General features: G+C 32.4%; 1 protein-coding gene across 4 annotated transcripts in view; it reads left to right on the top strand.

Annotated features, from left to right (window-relative positions):
• The window catches only part of LOC115222283 (tyrosine-protein kinase Src42A), a 221,011-nt gene that overhangs the window by 167,301 nt on the left and 35,765 nt on the right, over positions 1–17,945 (top strand). For all 4 annotated transcript variants that reach the window (XM_029792456.2, XM_029792455.2, XM_029792454.2 and 1 more), the window contains exons 3-4: positions 16,442–16,605; positions 16,758–16,926. In XM_029792456.2, coding sequence (XP_029648316.1) covers positions 16,442–16,605; positions 16,758–16,926 — 333 coding nt within the window. The remainder of the gene's footprint in view (positions 1–16,441; positions 16,606–16,757; positions 16,927–17,945) is intronic.

Raw genomic sequence — 17,945 nt, 5'->3', positions numbered from 1 at the left:
AACTATTTATTGCATCCCTAGAAATATTAGTAGAGATTGTTAACTTTTGTTCAGTGAAGAATAGTTTAGAGTATTTTTACAGGCTTACAGTGCACAGGGTTGTGATAGTTGCTATTGTCGCTGATATTTCTATTAAATAAGAGAAGAAGCACATTAGTAGAAGACATATAGAAATTCAGTTGTTCAGGGAAAAGATTAATCTTACAATACAGAATAGGATATTTCACAATCATATTTAGAGGTCTAGATTTTAATAAATTGTGCAGTAATATATAGTTGGAGCAGTCATGGAGTAGGTTGAATATTTGGTAAAACAAAAATCTTTGCATGATTAGATTCAGGTAAAACAATAACCAATGTGTTATTGGGGGGGGAAAAAATCATTTTTGCATAATTTATCACAGTTCAGTCTTGCCAAATCTCATAGTCTTGAACTTTTTTTTCTTTTTTGTATAATTTGTTACTTAATACTGAACTGCTGTTCAACTTCCCTCTCCCCACTTCCCAAAATCAACTATTTCTTTGGTAATGACTCTCTCTCTCTCTCTCTTCTCTCTCTCTCTCTTTCTCTCTCTCTCTCTCTCTTCTCTCTCTCTCTCTCTCTCTCTCAATTTTAAAGCAAATTGACTGTTAAAAAATTTATATCAGTTGGAAGTAGCTCTAATATTAAAATCAAAGAACAAGATGTATAAAAGTAAAATCTTCAAGTAGGTAACTCCAGTCTGTAAGCTATTTAAACATATATAATTTGTTGAGATATTTTGAAATGATAACAAGTCTTAATATAGGTGAATCTCATCATAAAATAAATGTATCTATAGCACTTGGTGTAAATTTAGCTTATGAGAGTACGTCAGTTCATCATACTTTGATTTTTAAAAAATATCTATATCATATCCACCATCTTTTCTCCCTTTCCTGATAGAGTAACCTTGTATCTCTTCTACAGCAAAACACCTCTTCTATCATACTTCAGCCTCTCAATTTGCACAGAACCACCTCCTTCAATATTGCACTCTTACTCTATCAAGAGGTCTTTACTTGGCAACCTCACTAGTGCTGGTGTCATGAAGCACTCAGTTCACTCTGTAATATGGTTGATGTTATGAGGGGCATCCAACTGTAAAGACCATGCCAAAGCAGACATTGGAGTCCAGTGCAATCCTCTGGCTCATCAGATTGTGTCAAACAAGCCAACTCATGCCAGCATGGAATATGGATGTTAAATGGTGATGATGAAGAAGAGGCCTTGTCCCAAAATTTGAAACCATTATCGTCACCATTATCATCATCATCATTATTAAGGTAGCAAGCTGGCAGAATCATTAGCATGCCAGGCAAAATGCTAAGCAGTATTTGATCCATCTTTACATTCTGAGTTCAAATTCTGCTGAGGTCAACTTTGCCTTTCATCCTTTTGGGATTGATAAATTAAGTACCAGTGAAACACTGGAGTCAATGTAATTGACTAGTTCCCTCCCCACAAATTTCAGGCCTTGTGCCTATAGTGCAAAGGAGTATTATTATTATTATTATTATTATTATTATTATTATTATTTTGATTCTCAAGGGAGGAACAGGACTAAGAAACATTTGAAATATATTTGTTTGGGTCTTTGAACTCTTTGGCATTTGATTATCCAGGTATCTGTTTGCTTTGCAAATCCACATACTTGCATGAATGTTATTGTACAGGGGGAAGACCCTGAGAACAAGGTTTTTGATACTGGCACAAAGCCATAAATTGGAATCAACCTTCAACATATGAAGTATTTTTCTATTTCCCTCACCACTACCTCCATCCCAAATGAAAGACAAATCTATACTGGCAGGATATGGGTCTCAAAGGTACACAGTTAAAAACTAAAGCATTTAATCTAAAATTCTGTAATATCTGACATCTTACTTCCTTTGGTTATCTTAATATTACCTACTCAAGAGCATTGGATTTAATAGGTGGCAAAGTACAGATTTAATGCATTTTTATTTTGATATTTAATTTGTAATCTCTTATTTCCATATTCAGTCCCAAACAGGATTAATCTTATCTTACAATCCTCTAGTGTTAATAAAAGAAATCCAAATATTATATTAGAATCAAACCACTCAATAAGATCCCTCTCTTACAGAAATTGTATGTATGCATGGTCAAATGAAATAAATACTAACTGCTCAGCCATGAAGTTGAGTGCTAGTCGGAGAAGTGTGTAAAGAATCTCCCGCCAATGCTTTCAGCTAAGATTGAATCCATGAGAGAAAAACATGTAATGAAACGATAATGATTTCTTAGACAAGAAAATAAGTGTGTGTGATAGCCATGCCTTTCCCAGGTATATTATCCATGCAAATGAAATAGCTTGAGTCAAAAATCGAAGCCAGATCTCTGTAAAGTTGCAGGCTCTCTCAATTCTACTTGTTTCTTCACTCCCTTCAATTAAGTTGAATATACCATTTTCAAGATATCATGTTTTTCTTTCCCAAGTCATTTCCCTCTTCTGATATGGCATTCATATATTTTTCATCCTTCTCTTTATTTGACCTGTTGTTTCATTTGCAAATTTTTGAAAATTACATTGGTTTCATCTTATAGATATATATAGTTTACAGTTTATATATATATATATATATATATATGATGATGATATATATATATATATATATATATATATGGCTGTGTGGTTAGGGAGCTTGCTTCCTAGCTACATGGTTTCGGGTTCAGTCCCACTGCGTAGCACTTTGGGTAGGTGTCTTCCACTATAGCCCCGAGCCGACCGGAGCTTTGTGATTGAATTCGGTAGGTGGAAGTTACTGCCGTGTGTGTATGTGTGCGTATAGCTGCTCAGTGCCTCTCCGAAAGAGAGAGAGGGATATATATATATATATATATATATATATATATATATAGTTTACAGCATAAGATGCATAGAAGATGCTTGTAAAGACGTGAACATGACATACATAGGGGAGACATCTAGTAGCATTGCGGAATGACTAAATGACCATCTGAGACAATATGATAACAAAAAACAGTCCTCCATACTCTACTAACATGCCAAAGACCAACATGGAGGCAACCTGGATCACCTTGACATCTGCATCTTATCCAACCACCCAAAAGACCCAACACTCAGACAAATACGGGAGTACGTCCTTATAAATAAAACTTCCCCAATACTAAATAGGAAATATACATAGTAGATATCATGCCCCATACCCACAGTTTACTCAGGTAGAGTAGAATAGTTAGTAGGCTGTTATGTAGATAGATGTATGTTTGTGTGGGTGGGTGTATGTATGTATATATGTGTATGTGCACATGTATGTAAGCATATAGATATGAAAATATGCAGATGGATAGGTACATAGGTTATATGAACAGACAAGCACACATACGCAAATGGAGACTGAAACACATGACCATATATACACACACACTTTACTTCACACAAGGACACATATAGAGACACACGTCCACACTTATGGAGATGCACATCCATACATACAAACACGGTACATAGTTGCAAAACACACACACAAACACACGTTCACTCATACATGCACACACAAGGAGACAGAGATACATATACAAACACATGCACACACGTGTGTCTGTGTTTGTCCCCTAACATTGCTTGACAACTGATGCTAGTGTGTTTACATCCCCGTAACCTAGCGGTTTGGCAAAATATACTGATAGAATAAGTACTAGGCTTACAAAGAATAAGTCCTGGGGTCGATATGCTTGACTAAAGGCTGTGCTCCAGCATGGCCACAGTCAAGTGACTGAAACAAGTAAAAGAGTAAATGAATCCTTTATTTATCTAATATTGAGGTCTCATTCTTTCGTTGTCACTTTTTATTACTATTATATATATATATATATATATATATATATATATGGGGAGGCATGTGGCTTAGTAGTTAGGGTGTCAGCACCATGATCGTAAGATTGTGGTTTCAATTCCTGGACTGGGCAACATGTTGTGTTCTTGAGCAAAACACTTTATTTCACGTTTGTCCAGTTCACTCAGCTGGCAAAAATGAGTAACGCTGCGATGGACTGGCGTCCCATCCAGCTGGGGAACACATACGCCATAGAAACCAGGGAACTGGGCCCATGAGCCTGGCTAGGCTTTAAAAGGGTGCATTTATTTATTTATATATATATAAATTGTCTGCTACAGTTGCCAGAACTGCCAGATCATGTGATTTCACCCTGCTAGGAGTTCCTTTGGTTCCTATTAATTATTTTTTTAATAAGCCCATTGGCAATCTGTTGCACCACTGCTTGAATAGACACTGAAGTTCTATCTATCAACATACTCCCTCTCAAAATGACTGGCCCTTGTGCCAAAATTTGAAGCCAGTATCTAATTTGTGCACATTTAACAACTTAGCTAATTATTAATTGCAAGACAAAGATTGTAAAAGCTTCATTTGAGCTTCTTGCTCAATGTGATCTTAATAAATGTTGCTCATGTTATCGTAAGCTGATCAGTGTCAAGATAATTACATTCTTATAAAGTTCCACTTTGGACAAGTTTACATCAACTCATTGTAGAAGTAAATCTGAACTGCCTTCAAATGAGATTCTTAATTGTTATAATCTCACTAACTTGATATTTCTGAACACTGGGATTATACATTATAATGATGTAACCTTCTTGTGTAACATACTCTTGATCATGGATTATCGATGTTAGTTTAGCTGTCTTGCTTCCATTTTCTGGATGACAAATTATTTAAGAAATCTTTTTATCTAATAAGCACCATCCAAACGTGGTTGATACCAGGTCCGCCTGACTGGCTCCTGTGCCAGTGGCACGTAAAAAGCACCAACCGATCGTGGCCGATGCCAGTACCCCTGACTGGCTCTTGTGTCAGTGGCATGTAAAAAGCACCATCCTAACATGATTGATACTAGGTCCACCTAACTGGCTCCTGTGCCAGTGGTACGTAAAAAGCACCCACTACACTCTCGGAGTGGTTGGAGTTAGGAAGGGCATCCAGCTGTAGGAACATTGCCAGATCAGAATGGAACCTGGTGCAGCTGCTGGCTCTCCGGACCTCAGTCAAACTGCCCAACCCATGCCAGCATGGAAAGCGGGTGATGATGCTGATGATGATGAATAAGAAATGTACAATGTTACAGTTACCCTATTATCTCATATAATACTTATTTTGTTCAAAATTTCTTCTGAGCTATATCATTCATGTTTTTTTTTTGTTATAAAATAAGCTGGTTGCAAATGATTACTATTAATTTGGATGTTAAAGGACAAAGGAAATGAATTCCTCTTGATAATTATATTGTGTTTTCCATTGTTCACAGCTTTCAGATCCTTTACAGGTTTTGTAGCGTTCTTGCATAAAAAGTAATATAACATATCCTATTAAATATTGCTTACTGCTACAAAAAAACTGCTCTACTGTACCATTGTAGGAACAATTTTTAACAATAATTTACTTTCCCCTTTAGCTTAAACATTGTGAAAGTAATTTTCTAAAATTCAGTATAAAATACTACTTCTATCAGTTACTATTTTCTATGTTTCAGTATTAAGCTGTTATCTGATCATTGCAGCTAAATAATCATTGATACTCATTTGACTGATCATTTAAGAGATCTTGTTAAGTACAAAGAGAGTCTAGGCAATTACCTGGAGAGAGAGACAGGTTTTGCAAAAATGTAAAAAAATAAGCCCTAGACCAAAAGATACTCAGAGTAAAAGATGTTCTAACAATCTGAACCATTTAAAGGACAAATCTATTTTCTATGTCTGACATGAAATACCTCATTTAGGTATAAATGTATTGATTACAGTATTCATTTTAAATTCCTTCACAAATAACTCTACTCCTGTCTCTAACTTAATAGTATTATTTTGAAATGTAAAAAATAAAATTCCACTCTCATCTCAGAAAATTCTCTACAATTGCATCTTGCACTTTTATTTCTGCTGAAGAAAAAAAAAATATTGTACTTCTAGTTGACTGATTTGTTGTTATCTATGCTGTCTGAAAGCTTTTGTGAATATAATCCAAAAGATCTCTTTATTGGCTACAAATGAACATAAGGTTTTTGTACTACCTTATATGTTATCATTGGTTTCTTTTTTTTTTACTCAGGATTAAATCAAATGTTTTCCTTGAGAAAACAATTCCATGGAAGTCTATTTTATACACAGAAAGAATTTTAAGAATGTTACTGTGTTTGCATCTTTATGATATTTACTTTATTAGAACAATTATAGTCCTTTATTGAAACTAAATGGATGTTGTGTAAAAAAAAATTTAACCATGTTAGGAATATTATTGATAAAATTATGTAACAAGTAGAATATATTGTCTAAAGACATAGCATTTCAAAAGAAATAGTTCACAGATTGTATATACCTTCTGAAGCAGGCATTGCCTTTCTTTATTATCCTTATTATATTTATTTATAGGTCATATATATTCATGTGTAATATACATTTTATTTCTAGAGTTGTAAACCAAAAGGCTTTGAGCATTTATGATATGCAAGAACTAAATGTTACTGATTTTTCTTGTCAGTGCATGGCCATGATCAGGATGGTGTAACTGGAAATTAGTTTTCTGTTTTGTCCAAGCTGACTGATGTGAAATGAAGAGTTTAAATCTCTACAATAGTATATATTTTACTATGATAGTGATAATACATTAAACGTCCATTGTATTTCATAAGTGTACCCATATAAGTGTATCACTGAAGTTTTGTTGACTATTTTACTAAATGTGCTAAAAATGATCGAAAAGTAAAATGCAAAACCAAAATGGAAACAGCAAAATTGTTAACTTGTTATTATAGGTATCCCAAGTGTGTCTATTCAGTCAATATATCATTTAGTACACATGCAATATATATTAACAAATTTTATCATCATTTCTTTAACATCCATCTATCCATGCTCGCATGGGTTGGATAGAATTCTGTCGTGGGAGATTTTCTATGGCTATATGCTCTTCTTGTCACCAGCCCTCACGTATTTCCAAGTAAGTGAATATTTCCCCATGGCCAGACATGTTTTCATGGAAACTGAAAAAGAAAGATACCACTTGCATGATGGTGACACTTGTTTACAACTATCACACAATGTCAAGCAGCAACACACATGAACTTGCATATATATATATATATATGCGGCAGTGCAGCATAAACTTTACTACACTCTCGGAGTGGTTGGCGTTAGGAAGGGCATCCAGCTGTAGAAACTCTTCCAGATCAGATTGGAGCCTGATGCAGCCATCTGGCTTACCAGACCTCAGTCAAATCATCCAACCCATGCTAGCAGGGAAAGTGGATGTTAAACGATGATGATAATGATGATGATGATATATATATATATATATATACACTCACACGCACACACACATATATATTATACACAGACACTTACACACACAAGATTGGCTTCTTTCAATTTCTGTCCACCAGATCCATTCACAAGGTTTTTGACTGTAATAGAAAACGCTTGTCCAAGTTATCCTGCAGTAGGACTGAACCTGGAACCATGTGGTTTGGAAGCAAGCTCCTCACCGCTTGTACCTAATTTATATAAAAATAATTTCAAATACTTAAATGAGGTTGCCATGTACCTAAAGAATCCCTTCTACTGAGAGGAAGTATAGTGTAGTAGGAGGTAGCTTTATGTGAGATTAATTTATGATAAAAGAAACAAGAACAGGTTTGTTGTTGTAGAGGCTACCCAACATTATTTGAGGGTGGGTTGGAATAAATAAGGTTGAGCTAGAAAGAGGTATAAAGATGGTAGTGACAAGGTATCAGAGTCTACTGTAAAGGAAAAGTGATGTATATTATACACAAGATATATTTCTTCTGGAATTTCATTGCCCATAAAGTGTTGTATATTATACATGAGTGTTTTTTTATATATGAATACAGTGTTTAAGTTGTTAATAGGTGTGTGTCCAAATAATAAAGCAATGTCTCTTATACCAAGCTTCAAGTTAACCCAGCTATAAAATTTGGGTTAACTGTAGATGGAAACTGTTGTATGGACTCTACCTGTAAATTGAAGGCCTGAACTTGTTACTCATTATCATGCCAAATCTGTCTGAAGATTACATTAAGAGTACAAATGACTGTGGAATGTTCAGCTACCTACACCATCATATTGCAAATAGATGACTCCATTGACTGAGCTGCTGGAATTTTCATTCACTGAAACAGATGCAAGATCTATAGAATTCATTAATTTAAGTGCTCTAAAATTTTGTAAAGGAATTCCTTGGATTCTTTTTCCACTTATCAATTTTTATAATTCTTTAATACAAAACTTACTTATTCAAGTTTTCATATATATCATCACATTTTAATGCAATCATTTTGCATCTGATATATAATTTACAACTTAGTCATATTGATTCATTGGATTTGCAAATGGTTTGAGAGTTACTAAAATTTATTGCTTCTTAGAAAAATGGTCTGAATGTTCTATTGCATGTTGATATTGTATATATTCGTAAACAGTAGCCAACATTGTGTAAATAGAAAAGATAGGCTATATATTATCAAACAAATTATCAAATATCATTCAATTGAGAAATGATATATTAGTGTTAAAGGATTTTATTCCACTGACTTTAGGATCTGATTAAGGAACAGTTGTTATGACTCACTGAAAAGTCTGACAAAATTTTAAGGGAACTAAATTACCATACAAAATAGAAAAATGGGTCTTAGTTTCATATAGCTGTTAAGCAGAAAAACCATGTCAGGAACCTCATCAAATGTCATAAAGAGTTCCTTAATTCCCTAGATCAAAGTGAAATTTAATGAAAAGTTTTGTTTACTACAAAGGAAGGTCTGGATAGAGAAAATTATTAGGGTTTCAGAATACAAGATATATATATCAATACTTTAATTAAAACAAGATTAGACAGAGATGGAAAAATGAAATTCTTCATTATTAGAACTTTGGTGTATTCAGAATTAAATATGAATTTTCATTTTCAAATAGCATATTATTAAACAGATCAGCTGATAGAGCATTTACTGAAGAGTCTTGTATAAATAAAGAAGTGAAGCTAGAAAATAAACATGTATATCAAAGACTATGTAAAACTAATCCAAGAAAACTGATAATGGTCTGCATTGACAAAAATTATGCAATGAATTTAATGAGTTTAGTTAAGTTTATGTGCTGCAGAGAGAAGAAGAATCTGAGGTTTCAAGATTCATTGGAAACTTTCTGTCTTCCTGGTGAAGGGTCTGTACTAAAATATTAGACTTTTTTTTTCTCTTCATAACATATAAATTTATCTGAACTCATTAACTTTACTGTATCATATAATGGCATACTTCTAAAGATGATGCATTTAATGGTACAAAAATTTAGCCAACAAAACTTCCAGATGCAATGTCAGTGTGTATATTGAAATATAATTGCCAAATTCAGTTGTAATATGTTTTTTTTGTTGAGATTTCGTAGTACAAAGAAAATGAAAGATACTAATTTCTTTCTAATTTCATTGTGTTTGTCTGAATAAAGCTAGTTATTGATAAGTCGATATTTCACAAGTAGACTTCAATTTCTATTTTGAAGGATATCAGGTTGATCATTTGATAATATATTATTAGTAAATACTAACTAATCATTTGATAAGAATAATAATCCTTTCTACTATAGGCACAAGGCCTGGATTTTTGTGGAGAGGGGGCAATCAGTCATATCGACCCCAGTACTTGACTGGTACTTAATTTATCGACCCCAAAAGGCAGCGGAATTTGAACTTAGAACATAGCAACAGATGAAATACCGCTAAGCATTTTGTCTGGCATACTAGCAATTCTGTTGCCTCGCCATGATGATGATAAGTTGGCTGTGTTCAGAGCAAGATGAATTCATTTTTGAACATTCAAAGTTGTCATTAGGAAGAGGAAAATTTCTAACATTTTATGGCAGTACTCTTTAATGGAAAATAATAATTTCTGATAGTTTTGAAGAGATATATTGTAGGGTAGTGAAAGAGAAAAAAAATAGTGAAGAATAGTTAAGAGGGGGGGTTGCAAGACAACACAACATGAACAATAATCAAGGAGAGAGAATAATCAACAAAACTGCTGGCAAATTTGGAAAATGAATAGGTAATGATTAGGGTAAGAGAAGACAACTCGGAAAAGATTGATAAGAACCATAGCAACTCAAGAAACAGGAAGCGATGAGTGAGAGTAACAAATTTGTAAAACCAGAGAGGCAAACCATGAGAAAGGAAGATATAAATATATAAAATAGGAGTTTCCAAACTAAAGACCTGGAAATCATTTAGGAAATTGGGTTAGAATTCATTAATACCTATGGACAAGGTGGATCCTAGAATGGTACTAAGGTATTTTTTTCTATACTATGGGTGTAGAGTAAGCCATCTCATATTGTGACTTTACAAACCAAGAAGTGATTCATTGAATGGCCTTGCTACAAGTTTAGAGAGTGCTTGAGTATTACTATGAAAATTGAGTAGATGCTTTCAGAAATCATCACTTAAATGGCTGCCAGTTTCCTCCTTCTATAGAGATTTCCAGTATTTATAAGTGATGCAGTAAATAATATTTATAAAGTTAGAGACCATGGTATTAGTGACCTGGAATTGTACATGAAAGTTGGTTAACCAAATACTGCTGGATTTGAAGGAACAAGTGTAGCATATAGAGCGGGAGTCATTTGAAAGTTTGGGGATGTAAGTTACTCTTGCTACATTCAATTTATTCATTCAATAGCATGAGGAAACATCACTTTCTGATGAAGGATTCTATCTGAAACATTAGTTTTTTTTTTCTGACACTCATAGCAAACAAATTTATTCCATCATTTTTAATTGTTATTTCTAATTGTTGATGCAGACTATCAAAAGTTTATTAATATTTATGTAAAAAATCAGTTTGTGCAGGAGAGCATTAGAAGTATATTGAAGAAACATTGCAGAAAGTATATATTTTGATGATATAATTTAGGTTATAAAACAGCTAAAATTCTTTGAAGAAACCAAGAATAGATGGGGTTAGTTCAGGGATAGTGATGTCTAATGTAATTTGAATACCAACTGTTTTTAATAGCTCATTTGTTGATATATGATAAGGTATTGTGGTGAAAGAGCAGATGATATTTATTGAGGCTCTATGCATCCTTGATTTATCAAATAAATACAGTAATAATGCTATGAGTTTCTAAATTACATGGTTGACCTTTGAATCTAGTGTCCTCCATATTGATATAATTGAATAGGAGCAACATTGAAACCCTGTGTAGTTAAAGATAAAATCTACTAAAGTTGCTAAAAATTCTTTGTTTGAATAGTCAAAACATTATAATCCTAAGTCAGTAAAATTTGTTTATAAGTTCATTAGAAACATTCTTACTAATGTCAAATATCTTTGTCTATGAAAAAATAATAATAATAAAAAAAAAGCGTTGACTATGCCTTCAGTTAGAGATCTGAACAAGTTGAAAATTTGGTATACAACAGCAAGTAAAGATTACACATGTATACTTAACCTAATTTTTATAGATTAAATTGAACTTTTAGTGAAGAAAATTCTCTCCTATAATTTTTTTTACTTAAAATTTAAAAACCAAACTTTCTTTTGATCATCTAAATTAGGTTTTACAATTGATCTAACTGAAACTCATAATGCTTCACTTCTTGCCCTATCCTTTTCTCTAAATTTGTTTTATGCAGCTGGCCTCCTTATCAATAAATAATTTATTCTATATTTTGGGCAATAAATATTTCCAAACACTGCCATTAATAATCAACATTCTTTCTCTTATGAGTTTAATAATGAACATTTTTCTAATTTGTTCAGTTTAAATCACTACATTTTTTTAGATTTATTCATTGGAATCAATTGGATTTAATGCATCGCTTGGCTGATATGAAAAGTATGGGGGAAAAATGCAAAAATAATTTTAAATTATTTCTTTCACTTGTAACATAACACAGTTCTTTCTAGTGGCATCTCTCCCTGGCTAACTGTTGCAGGAGTAAAATGTTTTATTTTCACAACATTTTAGGTTGTAACTAGGTTGCCTTTTTATTTTAAATTCAAATACATTTTTACATCTTAAAAACTTTCCTAATTATATATTTTGAAGTCATATAAATGTTAAGTGGCTGATCAGAGGATGATATCAGTTGTGATGCTGGAAATAGTGATGGATATCACTACCACCACTCTCGTGTAAATTTTCTTCAATAAGAATTGTTTCAAATTCTAATTGATGCATTGTTTTCTTTAGCAGACAGTGAAAACAATTTTGCTTTCTGCTATTCAGATAGCATCTCATAAATATAGTACGTCAGTGACCATCATTTTAATCTATTGGATAGAACTACATGGTTTGGAAGAGAAGAGGTGTTGTACCTCAGTCTTAAGCTCTTGGTTTTCTTTCAAAATGTCAAGCATGGTGGCTTAACGTACTGAACTAATGTACTCTTGAACAAACAGGCTCTACTCTTTCTTTAACTAAGTTGCTAGCTTTAGGAAGGATACCAGCTGTAAAAACAATTGCTAATATAAAATTTCACTCACTAATATGGAAAAATTTAATTAATCAGAAGTGGGCCTGTTTTGAAGAAACTGACATATTGCATTCAGAAATTTCTCAGAGTTTTCATTTATGTTTTGCAATTCTCAAATTTGAGAGGTTTGTATAAACGTATGAGAAGTAAACTAAACTTGTATCTAGCAATAGCTATAAATGTTCTTACAACAGTGACATGTGTTCATATTTTCATATTTACCTAAGAGTTCCTGTACTTTCTTCTCCATTAAGACATTTCATTATCCATAAAGTAATTAAAATGGAATTGATATATAAAGTATCCTGCCATGCTATCATACTGTTTAAATGAAACCATAAGACTCAGTGTACACCAAATGAAAACGTCCACCAAAAAGTAAAAGTTTTAATTGTTCTAGTATGAGGAGCTATTAATCATTAATTCAGTTTGGGACTGATTTAATGATATACCATTTCCTTAAGATTCATGTTATTCCCTTTGAAAAGGAAAAAAAAATAATTAGAAGACCTTAAAGGTTTCCCTTAAATTTATGATGATGTCTGTACTGCAATAAAATGGTAACTTCTCAAAGAAACAGATTCATGACCAAAATTTCAACTCTCTTTACTTGTTCAACAGCCTTTTAAAACTGTTTTACATCCTTTTTTTTCTTTTTAATTTAAGATAATTATGTATTACTGAAATAATAGTGGACAACTTTGTAATCAGTTGTAATATAGCAATAGAATCAAGTTGTCAGATGATAATTGAATTATGTGCATTTCACAGGAACACAGCACTGATAGTTATGAGATTTGAACTCATGACCATATGATTAATAATCCTTTACCCTAACCTCATATCATGGATACTACATAATCATTACCACTTCTAAATGTCCCTCTTATAAAAGTTTCATGCTCTGTCAAAGCCATATGCTTACAGCTACTTATAAAACCTTGCTTGTCATAAACCTACATACAGTTCTATATTTAAGAGATGAGGAATTATTTACATTTGATGGATATTTATCTTCATCTTGTTTGTTGTTAACACAATGTTTCGGCTGATACATCCTCCAGCCTTCATCAGGTGTCTTGGGAAAATTTCGAACCTGGGTTCTCATTCCTAAAGTATTTGTTGTCATCGTCACCGTCATCGTCGTTGTTGTTGTTCGGGTAATAATATCAAAAACTACCTTAGGAATGAGAACCCAGGTTCGAAATTTCCCCAAGACACCTGATGAAGGCTGGAGGGTATATCAGCCAAAACGTTGTGTTATCCGTCAAATGTAAATAAGGAAAATAATATACAAACTCACATCTTTAGTCATGTTCACATTTCTGTCAGTTAAAAATGTTTGAAGATTTGGAGCTTTGCTTAAAAATCAATCTCAGTTAAGATGAATCAACAATATGAAATTAACACTTTTTATTTTTTGTTATTACATATACTGTAATGTGCAAACAATTTCACTGCTAATCTCTATTTGACAAATCAAGAACAATTTCTCCTAAAATTACAAGATGAACTGGAATTTGTACTGATGTGTTTGTTGTCTTAAGCACTTCAAAGAATTTTCTCCGGTTATAGAAAACTGGAATTCATTTGATTTCAGTTGCCATTATTAAATCAGAAGTAATCACTGGATGTTTATATCATGTCCCACAGCAAGCTTTTTCCACCATACTGAATTATCCATTTGAGATAACAATAAAACATGATGTAAACAAAGAATTGCCAGCTTTGCATTCCTGTCTATACAAAACAGATCAAAATTAATAAAACTCTCACTTTGCTATTTTTGTTGCAAACAGATTTCTTGGAAATTCAAACAAACTAATACTACTGCAGATATATCTTAAGAATAAACTGAGAAGAATTTGGTCTCTATTGCTGAAATTCTCAGTCTTACTAAGTAACAACGCATATATCTATGCATTCATTATTGTATGTTATCTTCTGGAATTTTTGTGATATTTAGGTTGGTAAAAATATTATCAAGAACCTACTTTTTTGTTTGCACTATCTCTAGGAATAAATATTCCTTGAAAATATAATCTCTCAGTTAAGATTCACATGTAATTTTCTTTCTTTTTTTGTTGGGTTTTTTTTTTCCATCACTTTTATTGTACATCCTTTTAGGGTTTTAATCATAATATAGTCAAGCTATTTTTAATGGCCAAAGTAATGAAATAATTATTCAGTCTTCTCATTAAATTTGTTTAACTGGGTCATGTTTTCACTTTTGTTTGATGTGCTTTATCAAAATAAGAAGCAAGTTATAGAATTAATATTTGTAAATAGTCTGTATCAGGTTGTGAAACACTTGCCCCAATGAAATTGTCTGAATTGAAAAGTATGTAATTTTATATAAAACAAATATTCATTTAATATTTAAAGTGACAGCTTTATTTTAAATTCCCACTATTTTCTTAAGCATATAAGTATTTTCAGAAACACATTTAATATTTGTTAGATTCATTTAACCCTTTTGATACCAACTCACCTGAGACTGCTCCTAGTTCTGTGGTACAAACTTTTTTTTCTGAACACCAAATTAATAATGTGCTTATTTGTCAAATTCTTCATTCGTTTTAAAATTAATTGAAACTAAGGCAGCATATTTCAGCCAAAACATGAACAAAAGGATTAAAAATGCTCTGCAATTTCATAAAAAAAATTTAATTCACTCTATCAAACATCCTAACACAAGTGATTCACTTTGTATTGCATGTATGTAGGTACACACCAGCCACTCTCAGCAATGGGAAAAACATAGCTGTTTGAAACTCACTCTGAAATATATATATATCCATGTAGTTGAGAAGTTTGCTTTGCAGCCATGGTTCATTTTCACGACATGGCATCTGAAGCATGTAGTCTTGAGTTTACCAATAACTCAAAAATGGCATTTGGTTGACGGAGACTGTGTAGTGGCCAATCATGTATGTAAATGTCTGTGTTTATGGTTTAGTTATTAACATATCTAACTGTTGTGTCAAAAAGTGTAATTTAACAATTCAATACAGCTCCGTAAAATAAGTAGTACTCTTATGTAAATATTGGGTTCAATATACTCAACTAAAACCCTTGCAAGCAATATTCCTCATAGCCACAATCTAATAACTAAAACCATTACCAGATATACATTGCCAAAGCAGTTGATCCTTCAGTCATTGCATACCATTCTTAGTGCATTTATTTCCAAACTTTCCATACATCTTATTAATTTTATTTCTAGCATCTGATAATTAAGATCAAACTAATTTCCTGGAATTTCATGCTACCAAATATTTTTGCATTGTCTTTATTTCACTTAATCTCTGAATGGTTGCAGTCAGTTTCTCTAAATTTCAGTTCAGCACACCATTCAATATTCTTTCATTATTAACTTGGAAATATATTTTGTACCAACTAAATACACTTCTACCACATTAAAATTTCTTTTACCATACTATTGCATTGTCCATAACTATTCTTCCAGGTCTTGTTGAATATTTTTTGATTTAACATTCTGGAGTTGAATAATAGTTAAATTTATCTAAAATTTTTGTAAAGACTAAAACATTTAGCAATCAATAGCTATTATCTCAGCTTGATAAAATGTAAGATGTTGTTGATATTAGTAACTAAATTGTTCAGGGTATTAAAGGACATGATCTTAGATGAACATTTTGATTGAACTCATTAAACTAATTTCTACTTCTGAGCTGGAACTCAAGTGCTGTAAAATTATTTCACCTGTTAATGGCTATTATTTTACATCCTAAATACTTCAAGAGAGATAATTTATATTATCTCCTGAACAAAATGCATTAATAATTTATAATACTTTACATTTAAGCAGCTCTTAGAATTTCCACTCATGTTTTGAACTTTTACTTCCTTTCAGTTCGTGATGGAGACACAGTCAAGCATTATAGAATTCGGCAACTTGATGAAGGAGGTTTCTTCATTGCACGAAGAGTCACATTTCGTACACTGTCAGAATTGGTGGAACACTACAGCCGGGATGCTGACGGCTTGTGTGTTAATCTCAGAAAGCCTTGTACACAAGTATGTATACTAATTTCCTTGAAGCCAACTTAACTACATAACTCCTTTTGTTTTGTTTTGTTTCTGCAGATACTTCTTTAGAACAATTAATAATTTGTTTGACCATTATTTATGTTTTTTTAAAAAATGAATTAATTGTTTTTCCTTTTCAGATTGAGAAACCTGTCACAATGGGTCTTTCCCATAATACTACAGACCAATGGGAAATTGCTAAGCATTCTCTAAAACTTATCAAAAAAATTGGTCATGGTCAGTTTGGCGAAGTATGGGAAGGTTTGTGGAACAACACAACTTCAGTAGCTATCAAAACATTAAAACCTGGTAAGTTACTTATAGTCTTTTAGATTTTATATAAAGGATTTCATGAAACCATTTTTTTAAATTGTTCAGTCCATTAATATCAGAGATAAAGATAAGTATTTGAAAGTATTATTTGTATGCAAGGGAAATGACATTCTTAACCTTTTAGCATTTAAAATGACCATATTAGGCCTAAATATTTTACTTGTTTTATACTCAAACCAACCAGATCTAGTCCCTCATACTTATCCTACAATGTCATTCAAAAATACACAATCATAATATCAAATTCCCAAAGATACAAGATAATGCATGATTAATTTAAAACAGTGGGAATAAATGAGCATTATATTTGACAGTAATCTGAACATTAATGGGTTAAAGTATCAGGTTGAGTAAAAAGTAAGCAATGTTTTGAACCATGAAGAATTTGTACTGGATGTTTGCAGAGTTTTGAATTTTTTTAAACATTTTTTGCAATTGTCTGATAATAGACTTGCCCAAATGCATCAATAAATTAACATTGATATTTTTTTCACTGTTGTTACAATCATCTGAAATGGAACTGTCAAAGTATGATATTCAGCCAATTTTGCTATTCAACTTCAAAAAAGGATGTAAAGCAGCTGAAACTGCTCATGATGTCAACAAAATGTTTGATGAGGAAATGACCAGTGAGTAGTCAGCTCGAAAATGGTTTAAACAATTTTGCAGTGGAGACCTGAGCCTTGAAGTTTGTGAGCATAGTGGACGCCCATCTGTCATCGATGACAGTCAATTAAAGACCGTCATTGAGAAAGATCCACATAAAACCACTTGAGAACTGGCAAAGGAACTTCAAGTTAGCCAGAAAATTGCCTGCAACCATTTGCATACGACTGGAAAATGAAAAAAGTTCAACAAATGGGTACCACATGATTTGAATGAAAATCAGAAAATGTGCAGATATGAAATTTGCTCGTTGCTTCATCTCCATACCAGACCAATCAATTTCTTGACTGTATTGTAATTTGCAATGAAAAGTGGACTCTGTACAATAA

The sequence above is a fragment of the Octopus sinensis genome, linkage group LG19 (assembly GCF_006345805.1).
Source record: "Octopus sinensis linkage group LG19, ASM634580v1, whole genome shotgun sequence".
In the NCBI taxonomy this organism is placed as follows: domain Eukaryota; kingdom Metazoa; phylum Mollusca; class Cephalopoda; order Octopoda; family Octopodidae; genus Octopus; species Octopus sinensis.
The sequence above is the reverse complement of the archived record's forward strand: the minus strand, read 5'-3'. Positions and strand labels throughout refer to the sequence as shown.